Source organism: Cryptotermes secundus, unplaced genomic scaffold (genome assembly GCF_002891405.2).
Source record: "Cryptotermes secundus unplaced genomic scaffold, Csec_1.0 scaffold753, whole genome shotgun sequence".
NCBI lineage: Eukaryota > Metazoa > Arthropoda > Insecta > Blattodea > Kalotermitidae > Cryptotermes > Cryptotermes secundus.
In genome coordinates, this window is record NW_019734367.1 from 54,700 (window position 1) to 76,857 (window position 22,158).

The 22,158-nt window shown below is 36.9% G+C and overlaps 1 protein-coding gene across 2 annotated transcripts; it reads left to right on the forward strand.

The window, feature by feature from the left end:
• Positions 1 to 480: 480 nt before the first annotated feature.
• On the forward strand, positions 481 to 19,753 carry LOC111868920 (CTD nuclear envelope phosphatase 1 homolog). Of its 2 annotated transcripts, none has more exons than XM_023860035.2 (6): positions 481 to 742; positions 6,070 to 6,136; positions 7,642 to 7,832; positions 11,568 to 11,796; positions 14,837 to 15,000; positions 17,591 to 19,753. In XM_023860035.2, exons 1-5 carry the CDS (start codon positions 653 to 655, stop codon positions 14,980 to 14,982), a joined length of 723 nt encoding a protein of 240 aa, XP_023715803.1. In that variant the 5' UTR covers positions 481 to 652; the 3' UTR covers positions 14,983 to 15,000; positions 17,591 to 19,753. The 2 variants fall into 2 exon arrangements, with proteins under 2 accessions (XP_023715803.1, XP_023715802.1); XM_023860034.2 differs by having other exon boundaries at positions 482 to 751.
• The last annotated feature ends 2,405 nt before the right edge of the window (positions 19,754 to 22,158 follow it).

Here is a 22,158-nt window from a genome sequence, read left to right on the forward strand (position 1 = left end):
CCAGTACTCATTGGAAAATTAGTTCATTTGGCGCATTTCTGCACAATTCTTTCGCGGGCCGTAGTTTGGAAACCCTTGGAATAGTGCAATCCATTCTATCTATGCGCTATGCGCTGTCCTGCGGCCGGTGAGGGAAGTACGATAGGAGAGGCTACACCTGCTCACGGGTATCAGGATTCTGCTGCCCTCTCCCAGGTGGAGTGTCATTTCATTGAACCATCTGCGATAAAACCTGATATAATAGCCAACATTTCAAAAAGTAAATGGTTAATGTTGAATATAAAATATAACCTATTTATAAGAAAGCAAGAAGATAATTTGAACTAAATAATTTTTTTGTGGAAGAAATTATTTAAATATATTCGACAAATCTTTTTGTTATTAATTTATATCTTTTATTAAAATATTTATACTCACTTATTTATGGCAGCCATGCTACCATTATTCGATGCTGCTATCTGTCAAGAAGTTCAGAAACATAGTCATGGCATGCGCATAAATGGTGCGTACGAGAAATGGGTCGATCATGGCGGTTTATGTTGTATATTCGCGCTTTTAGAAATGTGATACATTTTCACATTTCCTAAGGAAATTGACAGTGTGTTAGAATTGTTTTATATTCTTAATAGGGCGTTGATGAAAGACTTTACCAATGCTGAAACAATTGCAGATGGGCCTTCGTGCGTTTTTATTACTAGCGTCAAGAGTTTGGACTTGTGTTTGTTTCTTATTGAAGAAGCAGGTTAGAGCAGTAAGTAATTGAATTGCATTTTGGTTGGAACGCAGCGAAATTTGTTTCGCAGTGAATTAACAGCCTGTTAAACTGAAGGACCATATCGGCATAGTGATCCAGAACTAACCGTAATACAGTAAAAGTTATTCAGGAATCGTTATGAATTTATTGATGACAGCGTTACACATTTTTACGTTGAATTGTATAGCTTTATTATAATTTAGCAAACGCAGTCTAATTGGAACACGAAGTGATATTTACTAAGTACTCTAACATGTTTTCACCTTAGAAGGTTATCATAAGTGGCTGTCTGTGAATAAGTGCTCTTAGTACAGTCACTTGAGGCTTTTACAAGGTTATTTGTTCATCCTAAGAACTTACATTACAGTTATTAAATCAAGTATGGTACAATATATTGCTGTGTTCTTACACTGACAGCGTAAGTTTTAGAGTGATCAAGAATCCAATATTTATCATGTTCATACATCTGACAGTCTTTCAGTTCTTGTATATACTGTGTATAATCCATAAAAAGTGTCTGTAAAAATGTTCTTTTTTGTATTAGAGAAGGTTGAATTGGTGTTCCCTTGTTTACTTATAAATAGGATTGTTTCTTCCTCTTAAAAAATAAACGAACTAAATGGAATTTAATGTTATTATAGTATGGATTGAAGATTAAGATTATTGTTAGATAGAATTTAAAGTCTTTAGAGAAGTTAATGCATATATCACACTTTACTAAATGAGGTTGTTAGGGAAGTGTTCAATCTTGCCCCTGTCATGGTTAGTTTTGAAATGTTGATGTTACAGATGTGTAGGTTTTAACCTCATGGTTCTGTGTCTGTGATCAGTCAGTGCATCTGTATGTATTGAGTAAAAGGTGAGCCAAGTTAATCCAGCCTGCACCTTCACACTCTGTTTATATAAGATCTATTTCAATATTATTATCCCATCTTTGCATAGGTCTCCCAAGTGTTCTCTTGTGTTTTAATATATTTGCTATCACTATGGTGTTTTAAAGTTAGGGATTCTATCCTCATTGTCATTGTTATGTTTAAACCTCTTTCAGTCCCATTTAAGTACTACTACATCTTTCTGCTGGTCTATTTAAATACCACTGAGCTATGTAATTTTGACTACTATTGTGAATTGGTTTGAATATATACTGCGCAATTTTGACTGTACCGCTGTCACTAGTGAGGTGTATATTGAATGATGCCATTCTGTTTGCTATTGTTGGGCACAGAATAGAACGAGACAGAATCATTGGGTATGAGTTCAGTGATGACTAAACATCTCATATTATGTAAAATTTGAGGCTTTCATGGCGGTGACTATAAAGAAAGCAGTCTTCTGGGATTTGGCACCACATCTACATGGTGCCAAATCCCAGAAGACTGCTTTCTTCATCTCATATTATGTTCAGATGTATGAGGTATAAGTATTTTATTTCATAATCTGGGGGTTCTGTTTTCTTTTGAGTTGTTGGTGTTTGTGAGTTTGCCATGAGGTCAGAACTGTAGAATGAAACACAATGCAAAGGGTAAATGATGAAGAAGAATGCCATCTTCTGGGATGTGGTGCCATGTAGATCTGTGTGAACCAACATTTTGGAGGAACATATCGGCTCCATCTTCAAGGTAGAAAAATCCGCGAGCGAGCAGGTGGCTGCAGCCACCCTGAAGATGGAGTCGATACATTCATCCGAAACGTCAGTTCACACAAGATCTACACAGTGCCACATCCAAGAAGATGTCATTCTTCATAATCACCTCTGTGAAACCCTCAAATCGTACATGGTAAATGATGAAGTCACTGCATATAAAGAATACATGATAAGAGGACCACTGAATGTGCATCTGGTGGTGGCAGATTGCTCTATGCATAAAAAATATTTCCTTGTAGAAAGGTGGGATATTTTTTCTATAACTTTTATCAAATATAAAATTTTTCTATTAGATGCATTCTTAATTTTATTTCTTCACTGTGTGGTATATGGCAAAACACTTGTTGAGTGGAGACATGGCTTCCTTGGGACATTTGTCACAGTGAAATGACATTTACCTCCTACCTGCTAGGTCCAAGTTTGTATGAAACATGTGTGTGTACAGATGATATCCTTTTTCATGTGTTATGTTTTGAGCCTTGCTTATGTGTTCTAGTACTATTCTGCTGGTAAATGTTAGCTCTGAGTGCATCAGACTTTTTGTAGTTGTTGACCCATAATAGGCTATCAGGCCCCAAACAACCAGTTTGTGAAATCAGGAATTACATATATGTGTGTGAAGTCTCCACTATGTTGGCTTTTGTGGATTACACATTTTGAAAACCACACAACCTTTGAAATTCACAGGTGATTCATCTGGAGATAAACATTGTGTTGTGCTATAAATTTCCAAAACTTTTGCTTCTTCATAATAATTTATGTTCTTTTTTTTATTGGCTTGGGACTGCTTTTGTTCATCTGGTGTTCCAGCCCTAGAAGGGGTATAGTCGTGAAAATCGCAATGTAATTATAAAAATCTTCCTTGAAAATATGCCCTTGTAGAACCATGAATTGTCAGGCCACTGTTTGGAGAAGTCCTTGACAGAACATTTTACACATCTTGCCAGATTCAGTATAGCACCATGAAATACCTTCAGATATTCAGTTGTGACAACTTCCAGCCTGTCCCAAATGAAATATTTTTTCAGATGAATGGCCTCATTTATTCATTCGTTTATACACCTGTTGGTTTTAGCGGTCATTTCTTTAAATAAATTGCACTGTAAATAGCAGAAAGAATTTATATGGAGAAACAGTTATATGCCTGGTCTGAAGTGGTTTACAACCAGATGAGGCATGAAATAATATCTTGCAGTAATGGTCATATTGTCTCAGGGACGTCAATCTTCATTATCATAATCATCATTGTTACTATGACCACCACCACCACCTTCATTTTCACCTGGCTGACCATTACTGTCACTCAAATCATGCCTGTTTATTTTGGCATCAGGGTCATAATGCTCAATTATATCAGTATCTGAATCCTAGCTAATGTCATTGTAAGAATCCTGAGTCATCATGCAGTTGTTCACATATGTGTCTGCTGCCCAACGCATGCCAACTTGTAGATGCCATTGTGATGCAACTACTGAGGAAAAATTGCTATGATAAAGTACACAAAAGTATTAAAAGGAATAGTTGGTTAACACCATCACACAGAGGAAGGCTTGAATGATATACTTACACTGTCTCCCTCAGACTGACTCCAGGTCATGTATAAAATGCATGCAACATGTGGCAGACTGGGTTTGATGTAGGACCAAACTTGGAATTTTCAGTGGCAAACTTGGTCTGACATAGGACTGTTCTATATATCCTTAAGATTTGTCACATGCATTTCCTATTCAGAAATGTCTGAAACAAGGAGGAATTATTTTATTCATTTATTTATTTACAGTTCTACAAAATCCATGGAGGCGTCTGCCTCAGATATAGAACAAGTCAGCAATACAATATAACATATGAATATACATACATAATCAGATAGTCATCACTGTCAAAATTTTAAATACTCAATACAACAAGACTACCATACAATAATACATTCCATATATCAAAATAACATATACAGTTACATACATGATCAAGAGACCACCAAGACTCTTAATATAGTCATATAAAATCTAATTTCTTAATACACCTATATCACAACAGTAATAGTACCTTTTTCCTGTGTATTTTATTCCATAGTCCATTGCATCATAGCAATAGGCAACGGTGTTTATTTAAATATATATGAGGGATCAATCTTAATACCCGCAGTAGTACTCTTCAACAGTGTAAAAGGAATTGGTGATAAGAAACTTTTTTAACACCACTTTAAATCCAGGGATGTCATAAGATAATTGTTTAAGCTATTAATGCCATTAATTAAATGCCATTGCATTTCATGATTACTTTAGAGTATGCCATTAGAGAGGTCCCAGAAAACCAGGTGTGTTTGAAACTGAATGTGACACACCAGCTTCTGGTCAGTGCCAGTGATTTTAATATACTGGGGGAAATCATAAGTGCTTCAAAGAAAAACACAGAAGTTGTTGTAGATGCTAGTGTAGAGGTTGGTCTGGAAGTATATGCAGATACCTTGACATTAGAATTCAGTATAAAATCATAATATAAAGATAGCTAATATATTATTAAAAAATGTTACAGAGCTAAGATATTTGGGAATGATGGTGACAAATCTGAACTGAATTCATAAGGAAGTTATGAGTGGATTAAATTCAGTGAATGCTCACTGCCACTCAGTTCAGAATATTTTATTTTATCATCTGTTATCTGAAAGTACAAGGATTAATACATAACAAAACACCAGTTTTATCTGTGGTTTAAGTGGGTGTGAAAATTGTTATCTCATGCTGAGGTGAGAACACAGAATAAGGTGATGGAGAACAGAGTACAGAGTACCTAAGAGAAAGGAAAGAATAGGAGGCTGAAGAAAATTGCATAGTATGAAGCTTTATAATTTGCATGTATCTCTTTTTTTTTTTTTTAAGTTTGCATCCTGTTGCATGTATACAATCAACACATGAAGCTCATCACAGCTTGTGAAATTTTTAAAAATAAATTTTAGATTTAGTTTTGACCTGATTGTTATTTTTACTGTTTACTCACATGTATGATTCTTGTTTGAATCAATGTCTAGTCTAGTCTAGTCGATGAATTGAATATGTATAGAAAGTAACCTTTTATGAACCAAATGTATATAAATGGGAGTGCAGGTGTTGCAGTTCAGTGGTTGAGTGTGAGAGACTTGCAGCACTTGAGGATGTAGTGCTATGTATGTAAATAAACAATTGTTGCATTGATGGTACAACTTGTATATGTTGACTGTATGTACCCCTTCGCTAAGTATATAAGTGGGGCATATAGCATGCATGGGAGTGGGAACAAACGTGTAGGAAGTTATGGTTGGAAAATCTGAAGGGAGAGTTATAGGTGAGATGACGATATTAAATTGGATCTTAAAAAAATAGTGTGGGGGAGAGTGGTCTGGATTAATTTGTCTCAAGACAGAAAATAGTGGCAAGCTCTTGTAAGCTTGGTATTGAACCCTTGGCCACCATAAGAGGCAGTGAATTCCTTGACTAGTTAAGTGACTGCTAGTTGTTGATGGAGGACTCTGCTCCTTGGAATTGATTGGTCAGTTAGTTGGTTGGTTAGTGTTAATTTATTTGTGGGTGGTTTGTGTCAAGTTCCCATGTATGTGTATGTGGTATTGTAATTCTGTCACTTAGATGTTCATTTCTACTTTTATTTATAATTAATGCATTGTTTTTTATTCTAGGTGGTTCAGCATCAACCAGTAAAATATGAAATTTTTCCTCTGTCACCTCTTTCAAGACATAGGCTCAGTAAGTATTTATGCTCTTAAATGTTTAATGTGTTATTCTTGAAATCCACTTGCTATTCACTAATCACATCAGAGCTAAGTTTTCTGGCAGGGCTGCTTTTCTTGGATGTTTTGTGACTCGGGGTAAAATTTCAGTATTATATATGCTTTAGAAATATGTCTAATAGTTCTGTGAAATGAAGTACATTGAAGGAACTGTACCACCAATGAGAAACAGATTTGCAGCAGTGATGGCTTTTTGTGGGAGGGTTGAAATAACTAACCACAACTTAGTAACAAAGAGTCTGTGTATGCTAAAATAAAACATACAAGTCACTGTGAAGTTAATTTCCAAATAATAATAATTATGTTTTTCAATAGCTTTTATTAGACGCTGTAGCTCTGGCATGCTTTCTTAACATGTACATTTGAATCCTGTTTTGCTTTTCCATGTTAGCATCACAAAATTCAATGGGTGGTTCTGTTTTGCAAGAAGTAGGGTAAATCATTGTCAGTTCTAAGGTTTGACCTTTCAATCTGTTCTGATCTTCAGGTTAAGTGAAATGGTCCTTCCACCTCTTTGGTGGCTTCCTCTGTCTTCATCCTTTGGACGATAGACAGCTTGAAAGGAATTTAACTATTCAACATTCTCAAAATATGTTATAAATAAATCTGTTAATATTCTACTTTTTCCCCTAGGTTAAATACAATTTCAAATGTGTTGCAAAACTGCTTTGGTTATGTATCTTCATTATTGTAACATGTTTGAAGTAGATACTTCCACGGCAACGCAATAACAGTGGGCTGCTGCATAGAGAGTGCCAAAACAACAAACGCGTTTCCCCGGAGATGACAAACAGAAGGCCGTTGAGTACCAACAGATGAGACGAAACACGTTACCGCCGTAATCTGTGGAGATCGTTCCCGAAGCAACGGATTGCCGAACAAGTGAGATCGAACCTTGGCGAATGGTGTCTCGTATCCAGTCCACAGAACACCTACATAAGCCGAGAGCAACAAAGCTACAAAAACACAGAGCTAATTAGCCTTCATACACGACAGTTGAGATCTAGCCTTCATGCAACCAAGTTGGAACCAAGCCTTCATACAAGACAGTTGGAACCTAGTCGAGACGTCGCAGAAGCCACATGATACCACAAACGATAATACTTGTATGGTGTATAAGTGTGAGTGTGCAATAAAGATTCACTGAATCCGAGACCCATGTGGATTTATTTGTCGTGTGACATACCCGACACGTGACATTATTTTAGCCTACAGACTTTTACCCATCCTGATTCCTCTAATTTTAATGTATGCAGTCTGCTGATCCACAAGATGACTTGGCTCGCTCATGGTTGAGAGGCATGTTTCGGAATGATAAATATGTCTTTTCATCCATGGTAATGTTGTATAGGCTTCTTGTACTTTCATGAACATCAAGAATGATTATTTTTAATTTTTTTACCAAGAAATGTAGTGTAAAGAATAGGTCTTTAATGAGTTTTTGTTTTGTTTTTTTCCCAGGTATAGTGAAGCGTAAGGTGTTGGTTTTAGATTTGGACGAGACATTGATCCACTCACACCATGATGGTGTGATGCGACAAACAGTGAAACCAGGGACACCACCAGACTTTGTTCTGAAAGTCACAATAGATAGGCACCCAGTCCGATTCTTTGTGCACAAACGACCGCATGTGGACTACTTCCTAGATATTGTAAGACTGCATGACTTATATGCTACTGATATGGTAGTGTGACTGCATAATCATTAAGAATGAGAGAAATAATACTGATTGTATTTAGTACAAAATACTTTCAAGTTCAGAACATTTCAGGATTTTGGAAGTATAACATTCTTTCCTGAATAATAACAATGCTGAATTAGAACACAGTATGTAATTTTCTGTTGAAACACTAGATCATTTAAAATCAAATGACCTTCCATTTCCCTCTTGTTCAGATACTTTGAAGTTTATTGTTTCGACATTGCCTGTGTATAACATGCTGAATTCATTAGTGATAATGAATTTGCGGAAGTGAAACCAAATATAGAAGTTTAAATATCTAAGTTAACTGAAGAACTGATGGATGTGATTGTCTTATCATATATATATGAAAATTAGAATTCTTTTACAGTGGAATTAGATTTTTTTTTTTATTCTTGATATATCTTGCTTTGTTCATGATGTTATTTAATTTGATACTATCTAGTCATGATGGTATAACCATTATGTTATTGGAGGAAATGCTGTTAAGAAGTAGATGTTATCCATTAAGTCCCATCTGAATTTTGCTTTAAATTATTGTCAGTTACAAATAGCCAGTACAGATGAGTGAGCTGTGGAGCCAGTAGTTCAGTGACTTATATCTGTTCATATTCTTAACCTTTAACGGCCGAATGTTAGATATGTCTAACAACAAGCAGCACCCCGAGTTGGTTGTATGTTATATATATCTAACGCAGTACTCGTGCTCTCTTTGGGAATGCTGACAGTTTGACCTTAGGTTTGAAACCAAAACAAACCTACGTGAGGTCATGTCAGTGGTTCATTCCTTAGCTCTGAACAAAGAAATCGTTTATCACGTTACTGGTTTTGATACTATTTATGTTTAGATATGACTGTTTAAAAACTACCACATTATCACTTTTCCTGGATAGTCTCTTTCCAAAAACAGGCATACCATGTATGCGAGATGTTTCCTCTGGAGACAAAACAATCCGGAGGTAAACTACTCACCCAATTGGATCTCCGGGGGGGAGTGTTTCTAGAGGAAATGTCATGCAGGCGTTACAACAAGAAAAAGTGCGAAGACCAGAAGAAACATCATGGCTACAAGATTGGAACATGGAATGTAAGGACCTTGAATCAAGCAGGCAAATTGGAGAATTTGAAAACTGAAATGCAGAAGAATGAGGTGTCTGTTCTAGGTGTCAGGACAAGGCGAAATAAGAAGTGGTGATTATACAGTGTATTATTCTGGAGTTGCACGGGCTGAAAGAGGTGTGGCAATAGTGGTGCATAAAAGTGTAGTGAGGAGTGTTGTTAAGAAGATTGTTTGTAATGATAGAATTATTGCTCTGAAGTTAAAGGCGGAACCGGTAGATATACTGATTATGCAAGTGTACATGCCAACAGCAGAGTATGAAAATGATGAAGTGAAAAAAGTGTATGACACAATTGAAGAAATTCTTCAGGAAGATGGAAGAGGTGACGCAAACAGCATCATAATAGAAGGCTGGAAAAGCACTTTTGGAGATGAATCATATCAGAATATTGTTGGATCACATGGACTAGGAAGACGGAATCACAGGGGTCACATGCTTGTTGACTTTTGTGAAAGAAATGGACTGATTGTTACCAACACTTGGTTCAAGAAGCCAAAGAGAAGAATTTACACATGGAAGGCATCTGGGGATTGGAGGCGGCATCAGCTGGACTACATCCTTGTGAAACATCGATTCAGAAACAGCGTGAAGGATGTGAAGACGCTGCCTGGGGCAGATATTGACTCTGACCACAACTTATTGGTTGCCAAGTTTCGAACCAGGTTGAAGAAAATTATAAGATTCCAAAAGCGCAGACCTAGATGGGATTTGGAGAAGTTATATGCTCAAAGACAAAGCATGCAGGAGACCCTAGAAGAGAAACTCTGTGCAATTGAAAGGGAAGGTAGAAATGCTGGTTCTCTGGTGTGTTGGCGATACATTGTGTTGTGATGGCTTGCATGTTTATTGAGCTGTTACTACACAATGGACATTGTTTATGTAATTGTGTCACGTTGCTCCCTCCTTATGGCTGCCCATCTCAAGTAGCCTATAGGCGTATTGCCATTTCTTCTTTCAGTTTACCGGGACAGAACTCTCAAAAGTGGCCGGTGCTCCTACAGCACAGGCATTTAAGCTGTTGGTAGACTCTTCTTTCATTTGGGAAGGGGCCAGCTCCTCCTCATTGCATTGTCACTTGTTTTCTGCTGCCTGATGGAAGATCCTATTGCAAATTTTATTACTTCTAGCTCTAGGGTCTGTCTGAGAGCTTCGTTGAGTGTTTTGTTGCCTCCCAAAAGTAGCTGCTGTTTTAAGCCTCTGCCTCAGTCCCACCTGGTTTCCCTGGACCTTCCTAATGTCATTCTAAAGCAATGTTGAAAAGGAGTGGCGATAAAGCATCTCCTTATTTTAGACTATTCTGGATAGGAAATTTATCAGACAAATGTTTACCTACACGGACTTTACTATATGTTTTGTTTAAACACATTTTAATCAACCCAACTAGTTTCATGGGTATCCCAAACTCTTATCGGAATATTGTACAATACTTCCCTCCTAACTGAATCGTAGGCTTTCTTGAAGTCTATGAATAGCTGATGTGCTGTCTCCTCATATTCTCATTTTTTCTCCAATGTCTGACAAATGCAAAAGATCTGATCTGTAGTTGATCTATTATGTCGAAACCCACACTGATGATCCCCAATAATTTCTTTTGTATATGGACTTAACCTTGAGAGAAGAATATTGGACAAAATTTTGTATGAAGTTGATAGCAGTGATATCCCCCGATAATTACTAGTCAGTTTTATCAGCCTTCTTGTAAACTGGTACAATAATAGACTCCTTCAACTGATCAGGCAATTTTTCCTTATGCCAAATAGAAGTAATTAGATTGTGGATCTTAGAACGTAATATTCCGCCTCCTGCTTGAATAAGTTCTGCCGGAATTTGATTACTACCTGGCTACTTATACCGTTTCAATATTGCAATGGCACTTTGAACCTCAAAAGGGTTAGGATCATGTATTAACAAAGATAGCCATTAGATCATGTAAAAATGTGGTAAAATTAAGATATTTGGGAATGATAGTACTAACAAATTAGAATTCTGATCTTGAAGGACTTAAGAGCAGATTAAATAATGAGTTGCTTGCTGCCCTTCAGTACACAATTAGTTGTCTTCTCATCTAATATGTAAAAACTAAGGGAGGAACATCTTTTTAAAATGTTTGGGAGTAAGGTGCTGAGAAAATTATTTGGACCTGAGTAGGAGGAAATAAATGGAGGGTTGGAGAAAATTCCATAGTGAAGAGATTCACAATTTATACAGCACTGAATATTGTTAGGATTAAGAAACGGAGGAGAATGAGATGGGGGGGGGGGGNGTGCATAGGGGAGAGGTAAGAAATATATTGTGTGGCAAACTTGAAGGTAGGAAATCACTTGGAAGACATAGGTGTGGGTGAGATAATAATGTTAGAATGAATCATGAATGTGGTGGGAGGCTTGGGCTGGATTTATTTGGCTGACATTAAGATCCAGTGATGGTTTCCTTTGAATGTGGAAGTAAATGTTTGGGTTCCATGAAAGGTGGGGAATTTCTTGACTAGTTAAGTGATTTAAATATTCAAGGACTGTTCTATGGAATCAGTTTGATTTTATTCATGTACTAACCCATTTTTCAGGTGTCACAATGGTATGAGTTGGTAGTATTTACAGCGAGCATGGAGATCTATGGTGCAGCTGTAGCAGACAAACTTGACAACAATCGTGGGATTTTGAGGAGACGTTACTACAGGCAACATTGCACGCCAGACCTAGGCAGTTATACCAAGGACTTGTCAGCCATCTGTGGGGATCTTGCTAGCATATTTATTCTGGATAATTCACCAGGGGCATACAGAGCTTATCCAGGTAAGTTAATATTTTACAAGAACAAGGAGGAGCCTAACATTTTACTTCAAATGTTTTAAACTTTTAAATATTTTAATAGTGACGTTTTAACTTGAGGGCTATTTCGGATGGAATGCGAGAGTTGAACGTGCATTCAATATTCCTAGCAAGTGTTGTGCTTTTACACATCGACATTTGTAGCAGCATCCACGCAGCATATATACTGTGTACAGTTAAACAACGCCAGTGTTTTCTTGTTAGTACCATGTGCCTCTGATGATGGTTTTATTAAACCGAAACATGTAAGGCAAAAGTGATAAAGAAGTGACCTAAAAAACATTGTTACACTCGACGGACTTTCTATTGACTTTGTAATATTTTACATAAATGGTTAAAGCCATCAGGTACAACTTATATGTGATAAAATTTATTTTCGTTTTGTTATCCCCCATACTTATTTTGGCCTTCAGTAGGTCCATCTGAATATATTTCAACATATGCTGTTGCTGCTTCATATATTTATATATTTTCACTGACAAGGATTTAAAAGAACTGTATTACTGTACATAAATGGTTGCTTAATGTGTAGTATCTGGATCTTGTAGTATGATATTTCTATTTATTATAATTGAGAAAACTGTATTACTGTGAAGAAAGCAGTCTTCTGGGATTTGGCACCGCGTATATGTGGTGTTAACTGACGTTTCGGAGGAACGTATCGCCCCCATCTTCAGGGTAGAAGAAAAAGTATAAGAAGTGCCAAATCCCAGAAGACTGCTTTCTTCATAGTCACCGCCGTGAAAGCCTCAAATCTTACATGTATTACTGTGTATCAAAATTGATGTTTGATGCTGTAATTCCTATTTCAAGTAATAACTGCTGAATGGGTTGGTGTAGCACTAACACTGTTGACACATATTCAGGGGGTGCATGGTTTGAATCTCAGCTGGGACATAATCTATCCAGACTGAGGTAACTATCCGGGGAGTACATCTGCTATGCCACCACAGGTTCTCTGCAAATCCTTATCAACCATCATTCATTTGTCATCCATCCATTTGATGCTGTAAAGTAGTCCTGCTAATGAAAGCATTATTAAATAAATAAAAAGTAAGCAGTGACTAATAACTGTGTGTAACACCTTGAATGAATTATTCAGTGTTTTAGTTTTGGTTTTTAGTATTTGATCACTTTTTTTTTTCCATGTGTGATATTAGTTTTTTTTTATTAATGATATTTTATCAAATACCTTACATCCCAGAATAAGATATACCACCTAGTTGTTAAGAAACAGAAATACAGGAATGTTTGCTTGAATTTGTTGAAGCATACATAGCAAGTGTGTTTTCGATACATAATGCCTTGAAATTGGAATGTGATGTATTTATTTCAGCTACAGCCTTGTATTGTCGAGGATCTGATATCCTGCCACTGGGAGACATTTCAGTTTCTGATGCACTAGTAATTTCTCACAAAGAAAACTTCCTCATCTATCTGCAGTTTATACTGTACACCCAAACTGCCTCATCTCATTTATGTACTTGGAAAACTTTTCTTCTGTGAGCATTTTATGAACTAATACACGGAATAATTGGGGGCACGCTGTAGCATAGTTGGTTGAGGGGCTATGCTACAAGCCAGAAGGTCGCAGGTTCAAGTCCCGATGAGGTCATTGGATTTTTTTCAATTGACCTAATCCTTCCAGCTGCACTATGGCCCTGGGTTTGACTCAGCCTCTAACAGAAATGAGTACCAGGAATTAATTAAATAATTTTCCTGGGCAGTATAGCGCAGCTGGCACGTAAGGGTGACAACCTTACCGCCATCTTTGAGCCGATTGTCTAGATAATGTGGGACCCTCAACGTCTCACAACCCTATGGGCCTTTACGGCCTGATACAGGGATAGCTTTACCTTTTTTTTTTTCTTTCTTTTTTTTTTTGTGCACATTGTAACTGAAAGGTGAGGACAAACTTTGGGCACGAGTTCCACATACCAAAAGAAGTAAATGTGTGCCTATCAATATATGTCCAGAAACATTTAATTTGTGAACCATAGCTAAAATAATGGAGCTGTGATAGCACAGTCAGTATAGTGACTGGCTGCGGGCTGGTAGCAGAGGGGTCAAAGTTCAAGTCCATGTAGGAGCAAGAATTTTCTCCTCCATGTCATCCAGACCAGTTCTTGGACTCCCTGCCCAGCCTCCAGCCCAGTGGGTACTGGTGGCTTTTTTTCCCATGGATAAAGCGGCTGAGACGTGAAGCTGACCAGTCACCTCCAATTAGTGCTGAGGGAAGAATATGTGGATCTATACATCCACTCCACCATAAATCTTCATGGCATGGTGCTTAATTAATTAAGCACAGGGATGACTGTGCAAGATGTCAGTGACACGTATAATGACTCATGGATATTTAGAGTAGGACCACCTGCATGGCCTCCATGCTCACCAGATTTGAATCTTCTGGATTATTACCTGTGGGGACACCAGAAAATACTTGTGTATGTAGCTGCTGTTGACAACGAAAATGTATATTACCATTCATTGTGGATGCCTGTTAGACTACCTGCAGCTACCCAGGCATTTTTGAACAGATGCAGCAGTCCATGATGAGACATGTTGAGGCATGCATTGAATCTCATGGAGGACATTTTGAGCATTAATTGTAAATATACTCTTTCAGCTGTAACTGAAAAGTTTCTGGTATATTTTGATATTGATTTTTTTTTTTTTTGTGGAATTCATGCTTAAAGTTTGTTGGTATGTTTTAGTTACACCCCGTATTTCTGTAGCTGAGTATGGGTGCATGAAAGGAAGAGGAAGTTGTGAAAGTTAGGATGGTGCTTGACATTAACAGTATTGCCTACTTTGTAACAGATAGGCTGTGCATCATTGCCACCCTCATCATTAATAAACAGTGCACTATTGCCAGCTTTGTTATGAATAGGCTGTGCACAGGATATTTAAGAAAATACAATACTAATTTAATGATACTTTAAAAGTAACTTAGTGAAATGTTAGGAAATGCTGTTTCTTGAATAACAGTTTCCTTTTTTGTTAGATAATGCTATCCCTATCAAGTCATGGTTCAGTGATCCGATGGATACGGCACTCCTGAACCTTTTGCCAGTATTGGATGCACTGCGTTTTACCCAAGATGTTCGCAGTGTTTTAAGTCGAAATCTTCATCTGCATCGGCAGTGGTAGCAGTGAATGTTTCCATGTGTAAGTAGATACAGATTGGTTTTGAAACTATGATTGAATAATATTTTCATTTTATTTTTTACTTGGAAAAATATAGACCTCTAAGACATTGTTGAAGTGTTATATTTATGAGAATATAGCTTGCACCCTTGGTTTATGGTACAAAATTTGTGATTTTAGTTTTTGTAAAAATTTGCATGGTTTTTTCAAGTTGTTAATTGTTTTGCTAACTCACTGCCATCTTTGAGCTGACTGTCTAGAAAATGTTGGATTCTCGACATCTCACAAGTCTGTGGGCCTCCACAGCCTGTTACAGGGAGAGCTTTAACTTTTTTAATTGTTTTACTTCAAACTGTGCCCCTCTTTCAGTTGGCATGGTTCATGACTAATGTGCATATGGCACAATTTGTTTTCCAAAACTGTTCCTTTCCTGTCCATTTCATTTCTCCCTGTAGCTGAACATCTCTCGCCAGCAGTGCTGCTAGAAAAGTGTGTGAGCTGTATGGAATCTCTCCACAGTGACTTAACATTGAAAGTAGTTGAATGTGCAGAAGAATGCTATAGCAGAGTAACAGTTCAGCTTCAGTGAAAGACTTGTGAGAAGTTTGGGATACAAGATTACTCATGAAAACCATGTCCCGGTGATCATTCCAAGGACTGAAAGGGGGGAGTATTTTGAGGCCAAAAGAGGTTTGATTATATACCTCAAGTAAAAAATTACAGCTGTAATGCTTTACCCAGAAATCACCAGTTTAAAATTCCTGAAATAACTCACAATACTGAAATCCTGGGGAGAAGGTTTGAAGCAAGTTGTGAAGATGTAATTCATAGTGGTACACACAATAAAAAAAAAGCATATACTGTAATGTATTTTTTTTGTACAAGTTTTGTTGTATTATGATGCCCCATTACGTATTTATGTTAAAATTTTATATTAGGACAAAATAATCCTACAACCAAGTATGTTGGTAGCATTTACCAGCTTTGCAATTATGTCTGTGTTCCAGATGGAACAAGTTATTACCGTCAGATGTTTGAACTTAGTCTAAACATATTTTTATTTGTGAAATTTTTCAGTTTGTGTCTTGAAATTACTGATATGCATTCATGTTAAAAATCAGTAGGCCTAGCGTTTTAGATGACTATGGACTGACTGTAGAGTCAAGCATTCCAGAAAAGTTCAATGTCATGTATTATTTTGAGCACAATTTTATGTATTTTATTTTAAATTTGGAAGAATGGCAGTAGAACAGCACTCTGCCTCTTTACTAAAAAAAAGGACATCTCCATTGAACATCATACAAAATGCTATCCAACATTCTTCTTTCAAAGTTTACATGATGCATAAATGGAATTATTGTTGATCAGCAATCCTGACTGAATAATATAGCATCCTGTTGCACATTATTTATTTATTCATGTGGTTATTAGCTGTCTCACATGCAACTTGCTTTTTAACACCTTTAAAAGTTTTAAACATTAACATGTACACGTGACACAATGAGAAGAAATACCCATCACCATAGGACACATGGGCGCATAGACAAGGACATGTCCCAAAAATTGAACTTATGGGTGGGAGCACAGCAGTTTCATCAGAAATTTAGACACACCTGAAGATAACCAGTGTTGGTCGGAACATGTAGTATGCTTACACCAGTGATGTAGAAGAGATTTTAACCTTTAAAACCTCTAAAGGTTTTAAAAAGCAATTTGCACGTGAGACAGCTAATAATTAACAGTAATAAATCCTGACTGACATGAGTAATTTACAGTAGATATGAACCCTTTTCAGTTGGAAGAGAAATGCTGAGTGTTTTACCTGAATTTGGAATTGCCAAAACCTTGTTTCTGTATTACAATTTGAATGAAGTCTGTAGTTTGTCTAATGGTCAGTTCTGAGCATGACATTCATTCTGTTCATCATCCATGTTGGTTTTAATTTAATATGCCATTAGGGAAGTTGAAGAGATTTAAGAGTAACTGAAACTGAATGGATGAATTGACCATTCATATATTCATATTAACTATACAAAGTAAAGTCCTTGAAAGGCTAGGGTTGTAGTTGCTCAGCTAATCAGGAAATTACCTCTTGTGGGCTCCACAAGGTCATTACAGTGATCGGAAGAGCCTCCCACTGGACCCTATCCTGAGCCAGATGAAACCTCTATCCCGCTTCCATAAGATCCATTTTAATATTACCCTCCTGTCTTCAAAAAAGTCTTTCCCCTCTGGTTTCCTGACCAAACTCTTGTACATATTTATGAGCTCTGCCATGTATGTTACACGCACTGCCCATCTCATCCCCCATGATTAGATCATCCATAAAATGTTGAGCGAAGAGGACAAATTATGACGCTGTTCAGTATGCAGTTTTATTTGTTAAATTTATCGGGCGAAAACCTAAATGATGTGAAGAACAACATAAAGATTCTCTTAAAGAGCAGTCAAGCAGCTGCTTGCTTACTCACTAAGCTGCCCATTCTCTGGAATTGCCATATAACTAAGGTGAATAACACTAACACAGAAGCCCATCTTTTTGGGTATATATTCTTGATGTCAAAACAGGCACTACATTGATAATTAATTATGCATTATTTCCTCATTACAGGTTCATATAATGTGGACAGGATTTCAACCAGTACTGTAGTTGGTTGTTCATTAGCTCTGCTCCTCACCCTAAGTTCTGGGTAAAGTCATTGTGTACAGAATTGAGTGAAACAAAACATGTTGTACAGAACATCGTAACAGTAACAGGCAACAGCCAGGTGTATTGGGATAAGTAAAAAAATTACTTTTTGTTCTTTGTCAGAAAAACAAGTTGTAAGAGCAGGAGACAGAAGATTTACCATACCTTGCTGCTTTAAAAACTCTGATATGGATATGTATTTGAAAAGTTGAAGTTCATGGTGAATGTGCTGTTTTGAATTGACTGTTCCTTCCTCAGACCCTCTGATTCCTGTTAATTTAAGGAAGGGTTTCTCAGTTTCTAATTCTGTTTCCAAATGAGAAGGGTTTGTTGTGAAGCACAAACTGTCTCAATTACCATTGGCACATTATGTTAGAATTCAAGTATATAGTTTTCAGTTTTTAAATAACCAATTATTGTTTTCTGTATCAGAAAACATAGTTATATTAGGACTGGTTAAACAAGTCCCTGAAGTTTTTTTAACTTGTTAATAAAACTTTATTATATATTAAAATAGTAGTCTTATCCTTTTGCACATCATGAGATGTACTGGTGTAATGTGTTATGAGAATTTACTGGGATGCCAGTTAGACTTAGTGCTCTGTTGTGGGTTTGGTGAGAAATTTAATGTAAAATAGGTTCAGCAACCAGATTTAAATTCTCCAGAGTTATAAAATATAGTGGAAGTCTGTTATAATGAGAATTCATAACAGGAGAAAAATTAGCACTGTAACAAATACTTGTTATAGGCAGTTAAGCACCTGGAAATGTGTATCACTCAAAAAGACAAATGGCATAGTTATCTTACGATAGAAAGTGTCTATAAGGAAATTATTAGATATTCTGTAATATGTAAACTGTGTGAATCATATTACCAGATTTGAAGTTGATACACAAAAGAAAAAATGTCTGCAAGTTTACTAACACTGATTATGAACACAGTAGTGGAAATTGTCTGTATGGTATTAACCATTCAACAAACATGGTGACTTTTTGGTGTATAACTGACTTGCGATTGTACTTACAGCCGAAATATTGAGTATTTATGCCTTGTGTTGTTTCTCTGTTGGAGCTCAGTTTCTTAGAGTTTTATAATAAGACGTGTCTCTTATTACTATGAAAACACAGATCCTAGTGTCTTCTAATGAAGAGAAGGCAAGGTAATTACCAAGACCTACCCATGTTTACTGTTCAAGCCAAAAATACCGAGAAGATTTTTGGACTGTTGGTGTGAGTACAGTGTGTGCCCATAACTGAATAGCAGAATGATAAAGTTTGGCCAGGTCTACCCATCACTTGCCTCCCTCTCTCTTTGTTGGAGAACAATACATCTTGTCTCATTGTTATGACTAAGTGCGAATGCACAGGGTGTTACTGCTGAGGACTGCTGCTACTCTTCCTGTGAAAAATGAGATGGCATGCATAATGTGATTTGCTGCTTCTTTGTGAATAGGAGTAATAGAAGCTGGTAGACATGAATTAATCAGTGGCGAATGTCTGGCCTGTATTTACATCAGACACCAGGGCACAAAGCATACTTTAAATGCTACACAAATGTCCTGTGCTTTTCCACATTCCTTAAAAAGTGTTGGAGTGGTTGGTTTGGTGATGGTGCTGTATTTTTCTTTAGGTGGGTTAGTCAGCACCTTTTGTGGAGATTTTATTTGAACTAAATCATGCAGCACTATTGGCTGCACTTGGTTTTGTTCACATGCACAAGGTAGATCCATGACTCTGTGGCATGCTTACTAAGATTTGTTCTGTGCAAACTTTGACACTCGTCCCATAGAAGACCCATGTAAACAGGGAATAAGAGAAAATGGCATAGAGAAGCAGTAGTGTGATAGGGTGTAACTCTCACCATGATGATTCCTTTACATGAATGTGTGGAGTAACCATTATGAGACAGTGTGTACTACACGAAGCCATGCAGAAAACTGACATATACCTCTGTATGCATCATCTAACGAAATTTACTTGTCCATCCACATGACACCATCCAAAAGAACAGAATATATTATATTTAAGCATCCTGTTGCGCTCTACACGATAAATGATATAAACTCCGTCCCAAGTGCAAACAATATATTATATGTCCTTGATCTTGCTCTCCTTTATACTACATGTTTCGGCCTCAAACGGCCATCATCAGGTGTATACACTCACGTTGCTGTTACACTGCATTTAGTTTAAAATTTAACATTTAAAAAACACATTGTTCCCTTCTTTGTTATTATGAACATCTACTTCGTTGATATCTGTCTGGTTTATAGATTATTTTACACACGTTAATTTTGATTTTCCTGTAGTAGCACTATAAAATCTTTAGTTCTAATTTTAAAATCCTTTAGACATAGGGCAAGTAACCCTAACAATTTTAAATTTTAAAATTTAGAGGAAATTTTTAAAGGATTTTAAAATTAGAACTAAAGATTTTATAGTGCTACTACAGGAAAATCAAAATTAACGTGTGTAAAATAATCTATAAACCAGACAGATATCAACGAAGTAGATGTTCATAATAACAAAGAAGGGAACAATGTGTTTTTTAAATGTTGAATTTTAAACTAAGTGCAGTGTAACAGCAACGTGAGAGTACGCACCTGATGATGGCCGTTTGAGGCCGAAACATGTAGTGTAAAGGAGAGCAAGATCAAGGACATATAATATATTGTTTGCACTTGGGACGGAGTTTATATCCTTTATCGAACAGAATATGTCTAAGAGAGGGGATAGAACATAATGGACAAACCATGCAGGGTGACAAATAGTGCAGCTTTACCAAGGCATATGCATATGAGAATACTGTAACGTGTTTCGTTACTGATCCCACTTCTGACACCAGTGTAACGTGTTTACGTCACTGAAGACGCCGTAGAGATGGTTAATTGGGTTTATTTAACAATCTACAACTAACGGCTACAATTAATTATCACACAGTTGCGGGGTTTCACACTTTATAACCCTAATCGCATTAATCTGTCGACACTGTTGCGGGGTTTCACGACTTATAACCCTATGCGCAAATCAGTTCACTCTGTCTTCAGTAGTCCACACGTTTACCGTAGGGGAGCTTTGTATCACTGTATCACACGCTCCCAATTACACAATTACACACACGTCCGGATCTTCTTTCCGCGACGGCTGCTATACTCCAACTTGTAGTCGGCTGGCTGTTACTTTATAACTCGGAATGTCTTCGGCGGTAGCCACACTGGAACTCGAACTCGAACTGATCGATACGCACTGTGCATCCACTTATATAGCTGCAGTGCTTGCCTGTGGCGTAATGAGTGCCACGTCACAGTAGGACGTTGATTACGGTTACGTTAGCGTTGCGCGTTACGTCACCGCGTGACGTCACCGCGGAGGGGAGTGGCGGGGAGCGCTACGTTACCGTGGAGAGGAGGGGGGTTCTCAGTCGCGCAACATGTTACAATACTGTGCATTGTTTGCATCTTAATCCTCGAGGCAAGGACAAGCTGACGCGACTCATTGCAGAGAGCATCAAGGGCAGACACATTCCAGTTATCAAATGTTTATGTGAAACAAAAGAGGCAAAAGCACTTGTTATAAAGGAAATAGAAGGATCCAATGCAAAAGTGGGGTAGATCCATTTCTGGCTCAAATTTAGTTTACATTTTTCCATATGTAGACAATATGTAATTTCCCACTACTGATGGATGGAAGTGTGGGTCAAGTGATTAATTCCACTGTTGCAGGGAAAATGGAGCCATGCTGTGGTTTTAAATAAGCATTGAAAGATGTTTTTGGCTATTTTTCAAAAGTTACTTAAAGTTAAACCACATCCTTTTTGCACAGGACCCACAGTTACAAGAATGATCTTTCATTAAAACCAAAGACTACTGCTCTGCTTAACATATTAAAGTGTATAATAAAATGCTCATTAGAATTCACTTCCCTTTATAGATCATACTCATTACATTGGGCTTCTACCATTAAATTTCACCGCTTGAATGACCACTCATGGATGATTGTGTTATATATATATATATATATATATAATGCACTTGATTGAGATTGATTCATGTTACCACTCACTTCATTTGGGGAGAAAGAACTTTACAATTTCTTATGGTACCTATTTGTATGGTATTTTTAAATCTTAAAGGAATGAAGATTTTGAGATTTGGGATTTTAACAGTGTATTATTTGGCATCCCTGTGAATCACTTTTGTAAATACAGTTCAGTGGCTGTAGATGGTAAAATTTCATTCTTATCTGTGAGAGGGATTAAGTTCAGATAGTAGTAGACAAATCCATATTTGAGCACATGTAGACTAATTGTAATGTTAATAAAAAGAAAAGCCCTGTAAATTTGTAATGTGTGATTTTTTTTAATATCGTATGTCCATATACAGGACTTCCCTGTATAAATGTTACTTGTAAACTAAAATGAGTCTGTCAGAAACAAACAAACATAAATGCTAGTCTTCTTTGACATTGACTTTTGGTTTACCATTTGATGC

Excerpts from the sequence above, each read along its gene's own strand:
- LOC111868920 (XM_023860034.2), top strand. The coding sequence starts at position 653 with ATGCTGAAACAATTGCAGATGGGCCTTCGTGCGTTTTTATTACTAGCG. Across the intron at positions 6,137-7,641 it reads TCTTTCAAGACATAGGCTCA|GTATAGTGAAGCGTAAGGTG; the intron begins GTAAGTATTTAT and ends TTTTTTTCCCAG. Across the intron at positions 11,797-14,836 it reads GGCATACAGAGCTTATCCAG|ATAATGCTATCCCTATCAAG; the intron begins GTAAGTTAATAT and ends CTTTTTTGTTAG.